Here is a 13,051-nt window from a genome sequence, read left to right as displayed (position 1 = left end):
AAAAAAAAAAAAAACTTACAAAATATTTAATATTTATAATTAATATCAGCGATCTGGTGTGATTTATAATTATTTGAATTTCAACTTTATAAAATTTTAATTATTAATATAGCATGTATTGGAAATATATATATATATTTTTAATAATTTTTTTTTATTCGAGTCACCCATCTAACTAATACAAAATTTTAAGCTCATATAATAAATTAAAAATAATAAGACCGACTTTAAATTTTATTAAAAAAAAATAAAATAGGATAGTTGTCTCTTAGCGGGCAAAATTTTAAAGGTAATATTTTTTTTTTATCGGTTTATTTTATTATAATCGAGAGAAAAACAATAAATAAATTTTTGTGAACAAGATGGCGAGTACAGCAATTTCATAGTCGAGCAAGTAGGCAAAGAAAACAAATTGTACTTGACTGCTTATTGGTACAATTGCAATATAAAATCCTCGTTGGCGAATGGGACCGAGAAACGCAAATTTTGCAAAATTTTCTCTGTTTCGTCTTTTGTTTCGCTTCAAACTTCAAAACCCTCTTCTCATTTTCAACCCTAAACCCTAAAAAGATGATCGGCGCTGTCCGGAGGAGCTCCGGGCTGTCTGGATTGTTGCATTTTCGCCGTTCTTCTCAGTTGAAAGGTTCTAAGGCTTTTGAAGCTACTGCGATCGTGAGGAAGCAATCTCAGCCCATTCGGCCGTATTTCCGTTTGCCGGATTCTTTCAGGAAGACGAAGGAGGTTGGTGTTTTTCCATCGCTGCAGCACTCGTCTGTGTGGTCGGTTATTTCGTTTGCGAAGGTTGAGTTTCTCGAATGGTATTTGGCTATGGTGAAATGTCGCCCTGTTCTTACGAAGAGTATCACTTCTGCGCTTATTTACACGGCTGCTGATTTGTCGTCTCAGGTGAATTGTTTTGGAGCTTGCATCTGCTCGTGATGTGTTTGATGATTTGAAACCTCTGTTTTTAGGTTTTTTTTATAGTCATTTTCTCTGTTCTTTGATTGTTCTTCATAGAATAATTTTCTTCTCGATCAAGGCTTTTGAACATCTGCATTCGTTAGAGATCGTCACTTTGAATGCTATGGTTTGGAATCAAATATACTTTGATGAGTCCTTTTCTCTGTTTTTGACTGTTGATCGTGCAACTTATTGTTCTCGTCTACTACTATTAATTCGTTGCTCTCATTGGAGATTGTAATTGTAAATGCTGCTCTGATTTTGGAATCAAATGTTATTTCAGACCATTGCTCTGCCATCTTCAGAGCCATATGATTTAGTTCGAACACTACGTATGGCTGGATATGGCCTGCTGATTCTAGGGCCATCTCTCCATTACTGGTTCAACTTCATGTCAAGACTCTTCCCCAAGAAGGACATCTTCTCCACCTTGAAGAAAATGGCCTTGGGCCAGAGCCTCTATGGCCCTTCCATGACTGTCATTTTCTTCTCTATGAATGCATTTCTCCAAGGTACGCCATTTTCCACAACCTGCTTCATTTCTCAACCTTTAGATTACTAAGAATGATGTGCCTGAAAATAGGTGAAAATGGTTCTGAAATCATTGGCCGATTGAAACGAGATTTACTTCCTACAATGCTCAATGGTGTTATGTACTGGCCAGTTTGTGACTTCATCACATTCAGATTCGTCCCTGTTCATCTTCAAGTATGCCCTGTTCTTTAATCTTTGTCCATCTGATTCTCTTCCCTTCTCTTGTGGTTTTGAGTGTATGTTTGGTTTTGCAGCCGTTGGTCAGCAATTCGTTTTCATACGCGTGGACTGTTTACATGACATACATGGCAAGCCTCGAGAAAGCTGCCTCATGATCCGATCCCAATGGCTGAGCAATTTGGGATTTTGACAGTCCCTTTTGCAGGCTGATGCAGAAACTGGCAGCTTATTAGCACAGGAGGGAGAAAAATAGAGAGATTCTTTGTTCAGTTCATATAATTGTACAGAATTTCATGAGGGAACTTTCTGGGATTCTGTTTAGCAGCTACTTGGTGCATATTCTTCTTGTTTTTATTTAGTAATGAAGAACCATGCATTATCATTTATGTTATCACATAGCCTTTCAGATAATTGAGATTCTAGTTCGATCTTAAAGAGACGACTTACCATTTCTAACTTTCTTTCGACTTATAGGGACTAAATTCTAAATTCATCTATGAATTATAGAAGCTAAATTTGTGGTTTAACTGCATTACGATGAGCTAAGAACATGAACGCTAAGAACATGAACACAGGAGTACCTGAAGATGTAAGCTTTTATTAGATCATAAACATATTCCTCAGGACAATGACCATTGGAGCCTTTATCTACATATAACCTAATAAACATGATTTAAGGCACCAAATGGATCTCAAAACCTTTCATTACAAGAATCACAAAAATAAGCGTGGAACTTTAAAAAGACACAAAACCATCAAATTATTCACAATATATGATCACCTTTTGAATATATTCAGCTACTATCACTCTTCTAAAGCTCGTAAACTAATTTTCTCGAGCTGTATTGTTCGGTCTTTTCCGAGTACTTCAGGATTCAGTTGCATTGCAACACTGAAGTCCAACAAGGATGCGTTGCTCAACCGTTGAGATCTATGCCAATGTTGTTCTAGGGATCTGGTTCTTGAGTCAGTGATCGGTTGATTCCCCTCTCGTTCGCACCTTGATCGAGAGAAATTCAAACATGGCTCGATTAACCTCTTTAAATAAACATCGAGCGCATTGTTGAGAAGGTTTACACCATCCACAGATATATCAATCTGCTCCGTTTCCAACTTCTGCTTCAAATGAGTTCTTAGCAACCTTGTGTCGGGTAGCTCGCCACCATTTTGACATGTTGTTACATGATAATTTCTTCCTACAGATACATTAGACAGAGTTTTACCAGATCCAATGAAGTTCATGGATATACCAAATGGAGCAGTAACCGGGCTTCTGCTCTCAACTCCTGGACTCGCAGCCATCTGCTCGACCTCTTCACCGTCTTCTACAGATGCCATTTCGACAGGAGGACGACTACCAAGAGAATGCAACTCAGTTGCACTCTGCTGTTCTTGTGCCTTGAAAGCAAGTTCTTCAAGTTCAATATTCTGAGGCTTCCCACATGGTCCTAAAGGACTCGGGCGATCTCGAATCTTGCGGTCTCTACTAACCGGAGACCTGCCCTTACGAGGGGAAGAGAGAAATGCATCTCCATTAAGCGATTGAAGACAACTCCTCTGATATCCATGCACAACCTTTACACTGAGATTGGCTCCTACTTTCCTAGAACTGCTAAGAACAGGGGGGATTTTAGCAACACAGGCATTTCGAAGAATCGCTCTGATAAGCCGATTATGAAGAGGTATAACCTCCCTCCCAATGATCTGAATACAAAATTTGTCGAATTCCCTCTTGTTGATCTTTAAACTCAACAATTTTTTGAGGTGATCAAAGTATTTCTCCGACCTCTGATGTCCAAGCTTTTGGTAGATCATCGCTTTCAGCTCTGAAGTGTCTATACGAGAACTATCTTTCCTCGGAATCATTTTCAGAGCTGTAATTTCAACAATGGCTGAATCCGAGATAAAGCCCTAAGAATCCCCCTTCAACAAGTAGACTAATAGGGCAAGAACTTTTCATCAGAAATCCAGAAACCTAAATTTCACAGCTAAGTATCAAATCTTTTCCAATATCGCAACTAAACGATTGATTATCAATACCCGAACTTATGAATCACAACGAACAAACCAAACTGGAGAACAGCTCGAAACGAACCAAATTTGATTCAAAACAAAACATCGATTGCAGCAAAATCGCGCTCTAACAAGGGTTTTCATCATCGTCGAAATCATAAAAACTAAAAATCTAAAGCATCGTAAACGTAAAAAAATCATTCAATTCCAACTTCAAATTTGAAGGTGAAGTGCAAACCCTAACAAGCAGGCAATCAATTCAGAAACTCACCGAAAAGAAATGACGGAATTGTGTAACTGGGATGAATGATGGATGAATTTAGCGGCGTCTTCTGAATCGAAAATTCGCAAGTTTTTGCCGCTTCTTTAAATTGTTTAATCTTGAATCGATCGCTTTTGGTGATTTGCAGATAGGAGACCGAAATCAAAACAGCGATCATCGACCAGAGTTCTTGCGAATGCGTTTGTCCCTCGGCCAATCGAATCGCATTTCAATTACGCACGTGCGCCTTTTCCTTTTTTCTTTTCCTCCCACTAATTCCAAACATGTTTTTCTTTTATTTTTATTTTGTTTTATAGTTCCCATTTGTTGGGAGTGGATAAAAAGAAAATACATTTTCAATAAATAAATAAATAAAACATGTGTAAAATAATTAGACTACGCCATCCCATTAAATAAATTAAAGATATCTAAGTGAATTTCGTCTTAATTCATCTCATTTTTCGAAGTTTAAATTTTAAATAAAATAAATATGTGAAATTAATAAAAATTCTCATATCACTAACATCCATAAATTAATAAAATTAAAAAATTAAAAAATTATTTTTATATGTACATAATTTTGAAGTTTTTAAATATTTTTTTTTTTTGAGGATATTAATGAAATTTTTGAATATTCAATATTATTTTTTAAATACTTTTAAAATTTAAAATTATTTTAAAATTTTAAAGATATTTTTAAAATAAAATATTAAAAAATTAAAATATTAATGAAAGTTTTAAAGCTATTTAAGTTGAAGAAGATTTCCGGACATTTCCGATTAAGCGTATCTGATAACATCCGCAGAGCTTTTTGCCGCTCAGATTTCCGAACATGCCTGAATTTCCCTTGCAAGCTCTCTTTGAAACTGCTCAAAAGATTTCGACTTCCATTCAAACCCATCTCTCTAATCTTCTTCCGCAGCCGCCCCACCATTCACGGCCCTACCATAAACCCCTTTCTTCCCCTTCTTCATCATCATATGCTACTCCTTCATACACTGATGCCACTTATTTGCAATCTGATGAAGTTTTCAAAAAGGTAATTTTAATTTTTTTTTTCACTTCTTTTCTTCTCTAGCCTGCGATTGAGCTGTTATGCTCAAATTTTGGTTGCTGTAGCTGAATTTTTGGTGAATTGACGCGTATGCTCTGTAAGTGTTTGATAAAAGTCCTGAAAGAAAAGTAATCTGCTTTTCGTTTGTCTTTTTGAGATTGTTGAATTTGTGATTCATAGCATGTGCATCTAATTTCTGAAATCTTGGGGCCATTCTGGGTTGTGTGTTTTTACTTGGTAGCTTCTTTAATTTTATTTTCACTTTTTTCCTTCTCTAGCCTGCGATTGAGTTGTTATGTTCAAATTTTGGTTGCCGTAGCTGTATTTTTCGTGAATTGACTCGTATGCTCTGTAAGTGTTTGATAAAAGTCCTGAAAAGAAAAGTAATGAACTTATCATCATTTGTCTTTTCTAGATTGTTGAATATTATAATTCATAGCATGTGCATCTAGTTTCTAAAATCTTGAGGCCGTTCTGGGTTGTGAGTTTTTACTTGGTAGCTTATTGAGAATTTGTCCTAGGTTAAGAAATGGCTTTTGTATCAAATAAAACAGTTTAATGGATTTCTTGAACTGAATCAGAGAAAACAATAGGATTTAATATCTCATGATCACAGCTAAGCTGATGCCAATTTCCATTGTAATCTAAAAATGGAGCTTGGGTTGGTATGAGAAAAGACTGCTTGAAGAAACAAAATGAAATCCATCTACGCAAAGTTACTTACCATTGAGAAAATTTTGAACTCGTTCAGTTGCAATGATCATTCGGCTGTGTTATGTATCAGCTTCTTTGTGTAATTCCTATAGAGTTGATTTTGAAATTCTCATACTGGTTTGGTTTTGATTTGAAATTTTTTATTGAGGAAAGCCTGCTGCACCTGTAACTAAGGAAGCGCTTGGAAGGGCTACGTGGACTTTTCTTCACATCCTTGCTGCTCAGGTTCTCTCAGCAATATTACCTTTTTAATTTTGTTCTCCACCATTGACGTGTGAAATCTCTATTTATATGTGTATATATAAACATGCAATGCAACCCAAGTATAATTATCTAGTTCCCCAAGAACCTTGAGGAATTATTGGATCAACTCCTTTGTCCTCATCCTTTCAAATCCACAGCTAGTTTTTTTATTTAAAAAAATGGTAAAGGCTTTGATTTGGGAAATTTGGTTATGAGGACATAGAAGAACCGTCAAGGATAACGTTGAAAAAGGGCAGTGGTTTTTGAAAACCAGTGAGATTTTTGGCCTCTTTATGGTGTAACTTTTGACAGAACCCTGTAATTCTTCCTTCCTTCATGCTCTTCTCAGACTGCAGCTGTTTTTGTAATCTCTTTGGCTTTCTGTCTTCCCCTTTTTTTGTGTATTTTTCTTTATAAATTAAATGTCTTTCTCTAATTAGAAGAAACAACCTCCCACCCCATTCAAGCATGAAGAGATAACAATTCAATATATATTCCATGCCTTCCATTCAAATCTATTGAATTGTTGGCCTTTAATTTTGTCAGTACCCAGATCACCCGACGAGGCAGCAGAAGAAGGATGTAAAAGAATTGGTAGGGTATCCTTTTTAAACCATGTGTAGGTCTCTTATTCCACTCTATTAGCCTTTTCAAAGATGTAAAGCTTCATTTTGAGAGCTATGATTAATTTGTCTTTAACTTAGACAAACGGATCCTTGAGCTTGTGATAAAGCATGGACAATGGCTATATGTAATAACTTGTGTTGTGTGTGCAGATGGCAATATTATCTCGCATGTATCCCTGTGGAGAATGTGCAGACCACTTTAAAGAAGTTTTGAGGTATGTCGTTTATCCTCTCTTCAAATTGAGTATGCCTGGAAGCCCTTCCACTAGACCTTAATATTTGTCCATTTCTAAAAATACAATGACCTTTTATAATTCTTTTAAGAAAATGGAAAGGGGACTAATAATAATTTTTTAAAGTAAATGTAAACTTCGTTGTTTAAGGATATAATCCTATGGATAAAATGTAAACTCATATCTTGTTCCTTTTCTTTTACCCTTTTTTTTCAACATTTTATGTATCATTGAAGTAAATGGTTTTGTTCAGAAAAAAATGTTTTATAAATGAGCATTAATGTAACATCCCAAGTAGATATTATCCGCTTTGGTCCGTTACATATCGCTCACAGTCTCACGATTTTTAAAACGCGTCTATTAGGAAGAGGTTTCCATACCCTTATAAGGAATGTTTTGTCCCCTCTCCAACCAAAGTGGCTTCTCAAAATCTACCTTCCTTGGGGGCCAGCGTCCTTTCTAGCACACCATCCTGTGTTTGGCTCTGATACTATTTGTAACATCCCAAACCCCCACTGGTAGTCATCCCAAACCCCCACTGGTAGTAGATATTGTCCGCTTTGGCCCGTTACGTATTGTGGTCAGTTTCACGGTTTTTAAAACGCGTCTACTAGGGAGAGGTTTTCACACCCTTACAAAGAATGTTTCGTTCCCTTCTCCAACCGATGTGAGATCTCACAATAATCTTATTTAGATTATTGGGCCCCGAAGTACGTAATTTTTGGCGATTGTTTTACAGAGCAAACCCCGTGGAGGCAGGATCTCATGCTGAGTTCTCCGGATGGCTGTGCCGTGTACATAATGTTGTCAATCGAAGGTTATTTCTCAAACTTCGTATTAAATGTAACTTCTGATTCATTTCATCAGTTCCAAATTAATTAATTTGTCTTCAACCTTATAATTTCTGTATCATAACTCTTTAGATTTCACTTAGTTGACTCACAAGACATATTTTGTTTGAACCAGAGTGTTTTAAATCGTATTAATTTGGTTATCTCCATTTCGATGGTTACTACTGCAGTCTCGGAAAACCAAAATTCCCATGCGAACGTGTCGATGCAAGATGGGGCAAATTGGAATGCGAGCAACGTGCCTGTGATGTGCTTGGAAGCTTGCCAAATTTTGGGGACGAAGATAGACGTTGATACTGGTTACAGCCTACAACTATCACAGCGAGGTCTACATTCTCATAGTAATTACAGTTGCAACGATGTTTATTTGTCATACTTAAACATTGCATCTTCATCATACTGATTCTTATGCAATGCTGCAACGTCAATGGCTCGATATAGGTTTCTACTGCATTCGAATTGAATGTCTCTGTTTCACATCTTATTTTCTAAATTTTCTTCAATGATAAGTGAAGCTGGATTGACGAAAATGACTTGAAAGAGAAATATTTTGCTAGATAGTTGAAACTGTGAGAACCAATTTGATTATCATCAAGATTTGTAGAAGTCACTAAAATTTTCCTGAACAAGATAGGAGACTCCAACTTTTTGTCCCTCATATCTCTGTAAAAGCAACAATCAGTAGCCCATCATGAACATCTGACAAGCTCAACCCAATTCATGTGAAGAAGATCACATTTTGAAATGCTCACTTCCTCAAACTAAGAGACCAAGACACCTAAGATATCAAGACTAAAAATTACAACACAAGTCTCAAATTTAAGTCTCCCTGCAGGAAGATTAAGCCTATCGAAATGGCGGGACCTCGCCGAATTTTAGTATATAGGCAACTTCGTGTACTGGTCGTAATTCCTGGATCAATTGTGCATCTAAATATGCATCGCAGGAGAAACACCAAACTGACAAATCACTGTTTCCAAATGCAAATTGTTAATAAACAAGGCATCGAGGAACCTTAAGAGCAGAAAGTAAAGTATCATTAAGGAACCATTTTACATTTACCTGTAGCTGAGTGCAAGACTGTGATTTGATTGCTGATAATGTTGAAGCATGTGCTTGTTCACAAAACGACTACAGAAGACATTCTTACAGCACAAACACAACCAGTTCTCCTTGGGATTCTGACATCTTGCATAAGTAGATTGTTCCATGGATTAATAACCCAATTAAATAGGTGTTTTCCAAATCATGAAACTGAAACCAAACAGAAACATAAAAATGGGTCTGAAGGCACTTACAGACCGAAAATTATACACCACTTGTAAAGTTAAGATACCAAAACATCTACTTATATTAGACTCGTACAGACCATCTAAAAGAGATGTCCAGCTGAAATGGATTTACTTGAATCATTTATATATGATATCGATGGAATACTAACTTCCAATGGTGGCCGCCTTAGTGGTAAATGCTTGAAATTTTGAAATATATCCTTCAAGATCTTTTGGGAATGACATGAAGAACTTAAACCTTTAATGTATGGCAGCAATGGAATACTAACTTCCGATGGTGAGCTTAGTGGTAAAGGCTAGCTTTAAGAGACAATAGGAAGTAAGGGGAAAAAGAGGCTATAAGAAGGCTGTTTGCTATTGCTAGTTGGGCTGCTCGCCTTTATCTGGCTTGGCTTTACTATTGCTTATGATATTTATTGTGGTTGGCCTAAAAAGTCGTATTCCTATCATAAAAGAATGCTGATTATCTAGTGTGTTAAGAACCCTTTCCCTATCGGTTGAGCTGCTTCGCCCCTATTTCTAAAGTTCGTAGACAAGGCTCGTTCCGTACTTGACTTACGAACTGGTGTAGTACTCACCTCTATCTCTAGAGAGGCTTATGCACTCCACTTGCTGCATATAAACGAGATCTTGGTTTTAAAGCCTCCATGTAGACAATAAATTTAAAATCTTTATTGTCTCTTGGAGTGCGTGTTGGCTCCTAAGGATTAGCGGAGGTGACTATGAACATAATTGCAGGGAGGGGAGCCTCCAGATATCTAAGATTCGTCAAAAATAATTTAGGTAAGAAAACAATTCTCTGATAAACCAAATCTAAGCCAGCATAAGAGGAAAGTCCACGATACATTAAAGGCATTACTATATTTTCACGTATTGCCATGTTTCATAAATCACAATACCTCATTGAGATGAAAATCTAGTAAGCTGTTAATGCAAGGTATGAAGAAATCTAATCTACTCACGAATGGATGAAACGCAACAGATGGAGGAAAACAACTTAATGGTTTAAGTCTACCGCTAGCAGATACGGTCCTTTTTGGGCTTTCCCCTCAAGGTTGCTTCCACACCCTTATAAAGAATGCTTCGTTTGCTCCTCAACTAATGTGGATCCCACAATACAGCGTACACAAACAAATAGCTTAACGTATCCCATATTTCTACCCTATTTTGTTCCTTGAAAATAGCAAAGCATTAGAAGAAAGGAAATTCAGTTCTGATTTCCTATTTGAATCCAGGAAGAAGAACATGGCCAGTTTTCTAGACCTTAACCTAAAACTTTGGGGTGGATACCATATTTCAGAGTCTTCATAGATACCCAAGGAGATTCAAACCCACAATCCACAAAAAAGACATCATTCTTAACTGTCTGACAAAGAAATTCTCAAATCAAACAAAAATTAAGCACATAACCCTTCAGCAATGTCCACAGCAGAAATGAAAATCCCACTGAAAAAGGAACTACACACACGGTTTAGGGTATAGAAAAACTGACTCGCAGCAGGCAGTATCAGGGGGTGGAATATGAGCAAGGTCGGAACACAGCGAAGGAAGATGATCACAAGAAGTCAGAGCTTCGACCCATCCCGATTCAGCGCCGTATAAGAACTCTTCTCCACCTTCCTCTTCGATTACGCATGGCTAGAGAAACAACATTTTAGCCAAGATCACCGATTCAATTCAACAGCGACAAAAGAAAAATAGGAACTAGGATATTTTCCGGCGACTCGAAGAGAACTGGCCGGAGTGTTTTGATTACGATACCTCTGGGTTGGAGGAGGAGGAGCCGGCGTCGTTTGCCATTGATGAACGATGAACAAAGAATTTCAGGAGTTGCTTGGACTTGTAAATCAATAACCTTTGTTCTTAATTAGTCTCTATTTATTATTAATATATTAAGAACAATTATTTAAATTAAAATTCAAAATTTAAATTTATTACTAAAGACATATTTAAAAATATGAGACACTGGTTAGATGAACACGACTCTTATATAGTATGATATTGTCCACTTTGAACAGTTACCTTTGCTTTGGGCTTCCCAAAAGTTTCATACTAATAGAGATAGAATTTGAACACTTACCTTTGCTTTGGGCTTCTCAAAAGTTTCATACTAATGGAGATAGTATTGCTTGATTATAAACGCATGATCATTTTCTAAATTAGTCGATGTGGGACTTTCATCAACCAACCTAGATAACTAGTAACTAAGTGTTCGATAATTTATATATGAAAAATTAGTTATAAATTAATTTATTTTTATTTTTATTATTTAAAAGGGAGTGAAAATTATAATGGGACGGACTATCAAACCCGGCCCAAGCGGGTCGGGTATTTTTATAAGTGGATAAAATCGTAAATACGCTACAATTAGGGTTTTATTTCTCATATAAAATCAATCCTTTAATCCGTCGTCTTCTTCCTCGCAAGAATTCTGCTTCACATTGTGATTTCGAAGCGTCTCAATACCTCACGATCATGGGGCACTCCAACGTGTGGAACTCTCATCCTAAGAGCTATGGGCCTGGTTCTCGCACCTGGTAAGAAGATATCTTCTCACTCCTCTGGAACGTTAGTTTTGTTTGGTTGATTTGAAGGATTCGGGAGTTCGTCTACGAAGTAACAAATATTTTAGTGTATATATCTCTCTTTAATGTCTGTTCTTGTGCGATTTGTAATCAAATCTGAAGAGTATTGCGGTTGAAGATGCATTATGTATTACTATTCTTGTTTTACCAGGACGGATTGAATAGATAATCAGATGCCTAAGTTTGTGTTTCCCAACTTGGATAAGATTTTGAGATGCTTAGGTTTTGTGCTGATTTGTGGGGTTTCTGTTGTTACTGCATCGTAAGAGTCGTTACATTGGCAGATGAATTTCTAGTTTGACCCTGGATTTATAATAGTGATCGTATCAAAGGTCGATAGTTTGGGATGAAAAGTTATAACCGATTTTTATGATATATGGTATTTCGTTTTCTATGTCCTTAAGAGTACATTATTTATTTCATTGTACGCTGCCTATAATTTTAGCATTTTATCCGTTTCTGAACGATGATTGTTCTTCGTTTGGGTGAGTCATTTGAATTTCTAAGTTTAACTGGATGAATTATATATGAAGTGTGTTTAGATGGAAAAGGCCTAATATTATTCGAGAATTCTCGAAGTTGGTTAACTTTAAAAGACAACCCATTAGATGCATGTTGGAGCGGGAGAGTGATTTTGAAATAGATGAAATCACTTTTATTGTATTCAGTATCACTCTTAACATGTTATTAATTATTCAAAATCAATATTTTGGTATGAAAATCACCTTTTAATATGTAAGATCAAACATTAAGTTGATTTTGAATGATTAAAGACATGTTTTGGTGTAGTTTTGAACGTAACAAAAACTGATTTTAAACATTTTAGAATCATGATTAAAATCACTTCTAGACATGCCTTATGGCTAGATTTTTTGTCAGTTACCTATAAGCTATCAGGCTTAATAGCGAATATAAATGTAACAGATTACAATTTTTATGGATGTCTAGGGTTTAATTTTGTCTCATAATCATTGACTTCTGAGAAAGCTGAATTTCATTAACATTTTCCTGTCAATCCTATTCTCAGTCGTGTGTGCGGAAATCCTCATGGTTTGATCAGGAAGTATGGACTTATGTGTTGCAGACAATGCTTCCGTAGCAATGCCAAGGAAATTGGCTTCATTAAGGCAAGTTATCTCTTTGGTCTATTCTATACTGTTTATTATTTGTAGTGACACTCCTTTATCTTCTGCATTATCTAAACTTTGAACTTTCCATTTTTGCAGTACCGCTAAGAAGCTTATATCAGAGACGATGGGTTGAATTCTTTTTTGAAGATTTCCCCATGTTTTGCGATGTTTTTGCTCTTATTTACTTGGTCTGAAAAATGGTTGTTATTAGAAGACGATTGTGACACTTTGCTATGAACTACCATATTTAACGTTTCTTAATTGAGCTTGCCCTTTGATATATTTTGACAAATATTCCTTCTGTTGTTTTTCCAGTCTTTAAGCGTATTCATTACGTGATGTCTCTTTTCGGTGCATCTAGAGCAGCGATTAAT

General features: G+C 36.3%; 5 protein-coding genes across 7 annotated transcripts; 3 read left to right on the top strand and 2 right to left on the bottom strand.

The window, feature by feature from the left end:
• The first annotated feature begins 492 nt into the window (after nucleotides 1–492).
• Nucleotides 493–2,085, top strand: LOC111788921 (uncharacterized). Its single transcript, XM_023669504.2, has 4 exons — nucleotides 493–906; nucleotides 1,244–1,472; nucleotides 1,544–1,668; nucleotides 1,749–2,085. The coding sequence occupies exons 1-4, from the start codon at nucleotides 571–573 to the stop codon at nucleotides 1,827–1,829; spliced, it is 771 nt and encodes a 256-aa protein (XP_023525272.1). The 5' UTR covers nucleotides 493–570; the 3' UTR covers nucleotides 1,830–2,085.
• A 167-nt stretch (nucleotides 2,086–2,252) lies between these two features.
• Nucleotides 2,253–4,215, bottom strand: LOC111788929 (uncharacterized). 2 transcript variants are annotated; one of them, XM_023669515.2, is made up of 2 exons: nucleotides 3,959–4,215; nucleotides 2,253–3,649 (listed from the first exon to the last, which is right to left on the bottom strand). In XM_023669515.2, the coding sequence occupies exon 2, from the start codon at nucleotides 3,538–3,540 to the stop codon at nucleotides 2,479–2,481; it is 1,062 nt and encodes a 353-aa protein (XP_023525283.2). In that variant the 5' UTR covers nucleotides 3,541–3,649; nucleotides 3,959–4,215; the 3' UTR covers nucleotides 2,253–2,478. The 2 variants fall into 2 exon arrangements, with proteins under 2 accessions (XP_023525283.2, XP_023525290.2); XM_023669522.2 differs by having other exon boundaries at nucleotides 2,253–3,611.
• A 496-nt stretch (nucleotides 4,216–4,711) lies between these two features.
• Nucleotides 4,712–8,134, top strand: ERV1 (Erv1/Alr family protein). 2 transcript variants are annotated; one of them, XM_023684555.2, is made up of 6 exons: nucleotides 4,712–4,988; nucleotides 5,871–5,942; nucleotides 6,507–6,554; nucleotides 6,737–6,801; nucleotides 7,559–7,636; nucleotides 7,841–8,134. In XM_023684555.2, exons 1-6 carry the CDS (start codon nucleotides 4,782–4,784, stop codon nucleotides 7,962–7,964), a joined length of 594 nt encoding a protein of 197 aa, XP_023540323.1. In that variant the 5' UTR covers nucleotides 4,712–4,781; the 3' UTR covers nucleotides 7,965–8,134. The 2 variants fall into 2 exon arrangements, with proteins under 2 accessions (XP_023540323.1, XP_023540332.1); XM_023684564.2 differs by lacking the exon at nucleotides 6,507–6,554.
• A 94-nt stretch (nucleotides 8,135–8,228) lies between these two features.
• On the bottom strand, nucleotides 8,229–10,849 carry LOC147793762 (histone deacetylase-like protein). Its single transcript, XM_087124399.1, has 4 exons — nucleotides 10,724–10,849; nucleotides 10,455–10,600; nucleotides 8,733–8,858; nucleotides 8,229–8,640 (listed from the first exon to the last, which is right to left on the bottom strand). The coding sequence occupies exons 1-4, from the start codon at nucleotides 10,760–10,762 to the stop codon at nucleotides 8,517–8,519; spliced, it is 435 nt and encodes a 144-aa protein (XP_086980525.1). The 5' UTR covers nucleotides 10,763–10,849; the 3' UTR covers nucleotides 8,229–8,516.
• Nucleotides 10,850–11,338: 489 nt separating this feature from the next.
• Nucleotides 11,339–12,969, top strand: LOC111800742 (small ribosomal subunit protein uS14z/uS14y/uS14x). The gene is made up of 3 exons (XM_023684578.2): nucleotides 11,339–11,499; nucleotides 12,575–12,674; nucleotides 12,774–12,969. The coding sequence occupies exons 1-3, from the start codon at nucleotides 11,438–11,440 to the stop codon at nucleotides 12,780–12,782; spliced, it is 171 nt and encodes a 56-aa protein (XP_023540346.1). The 5' UTR covers nucleotides 11,339–11,437; the 3' UTR covers nucleotides 12,783–12,969.
• Nucleotides 12,970–13,051: the final 82 nt, after the last annotated feature.

Source organism: Cucurbita pepo, chromosome 1 (assembly GCF_057944985.1).
Source record: "Cucurbita pepo subsp. pepo isolate OVF chromosome 1, ASM5794498v1, whole genome shotgun sequence".
NCBI classification, from domain to species: Eukaryota; Viridiplantae; Streptophyta; class Magnoliopsida; order Cucurbitales; family Cucurbitaceae; genus Cucurbita; species Cucurbita pepo.
This window is presented reverse-complemented; position numbering and strand designations above follow the sequence as displayed.

What these genes read in the sequence shown, in the direction of transcription:
- LOC111788929 (XM_023669515.2), bottom strand. Translation starts at nt 3,540, where the DNA reads ATGATTCCGAGGAAAGATAGTTCTCGTATAGACACTTCAGAGCTGAAA.
- LOC111800742 (XM_023684578.2), top strand. Translation starts at nt 11,438, where the DNA reads ATGGGGCACTCCAACGTGTGGAACTCTCATCCTAAGAGCTATGGGCCT. An exon ending in GGGCCTGGTTCTCGCACCTG is followed by an intron (nt 11,500 to 12,574) that starts GTAAGAAGATAT and finishes TCCTATTCTCAG; the next exon opens with TCGTGTGTGCGGAAATCCTC.
- LOC111788921 (XM_023669504.2), top strand. Translation starts at nt 571, where the DNA reads ATGATCGGCGCTGTCCGGAGGAGCTCCGGGCTGTCTGGATTGTTGCAT. An exon ending in TATGAATGCATTTCTCCAAG is followed by an intron (nt 1,473 to 1,543) that starts GTACGCCATTTT and finishes GCCTGAAAATAG; the next exon opens with GTGAAAATGGTTCTGAAATC. An exon ending in TCGTCCCTGTTCATCTTCAA is followed by an intron (nt 1,669 to 1,748) that starts GTATGCCCTGTT and finishes TTGGTTTTGCAG; the next exon opens with CCGTTGGTCAGCAATTCGTT.
- LOC147793762 (XM_087124399.1), bottom strand. Translation starts at nt 10,762, where the DNA reads ATGGCAAACGACGCCGGCTCCTCCTCCTCCAACCCAGAG. An exon ending in CCTCCTCCTCCAACCCAGAG is followed by an intron (nt 10,601 to 10,723) that starts GTATCGTAATCA and finishes TTGTTTCTCTAG; the next exon opens with CCATGCGTAATCGAAGAGGA. An exon ending in CCTGATACTGCCTGCTGCGA is followed by an intron (nt 8,859 to 10,454) that starts GTCAGTTTTTCT and finishes TACTTATGCAAG; the next exon opens with ATGTCAGAATCCCAAGGAGA.
- ERV1 (XM_023684555.2), top strand. Translation starts at nt 4,782, where the DNA reads ATGCCTGAATTTCCCTTGCAAGCTCTCTTTGAAACTGCTCAAAAGATT. An exon ending in CTGATGAAGTTTTCAAAAAG is followed by an intron (nt 4,989 to 5,870) that starts GTAATTTTAATT and finishes TATTGAGGAAAG; the next exon opens with CCTGCTGCACCTGTAACTAA. An exon ending in TTCACATCCTTGCTGCTCAG is followed by an intron (nt 5,943 to 6,506) that starts GTTCTCTCAGCA and finishes TAATTTTGTCAG; the next exon opens with TACCCAGATCACCCGACGAG.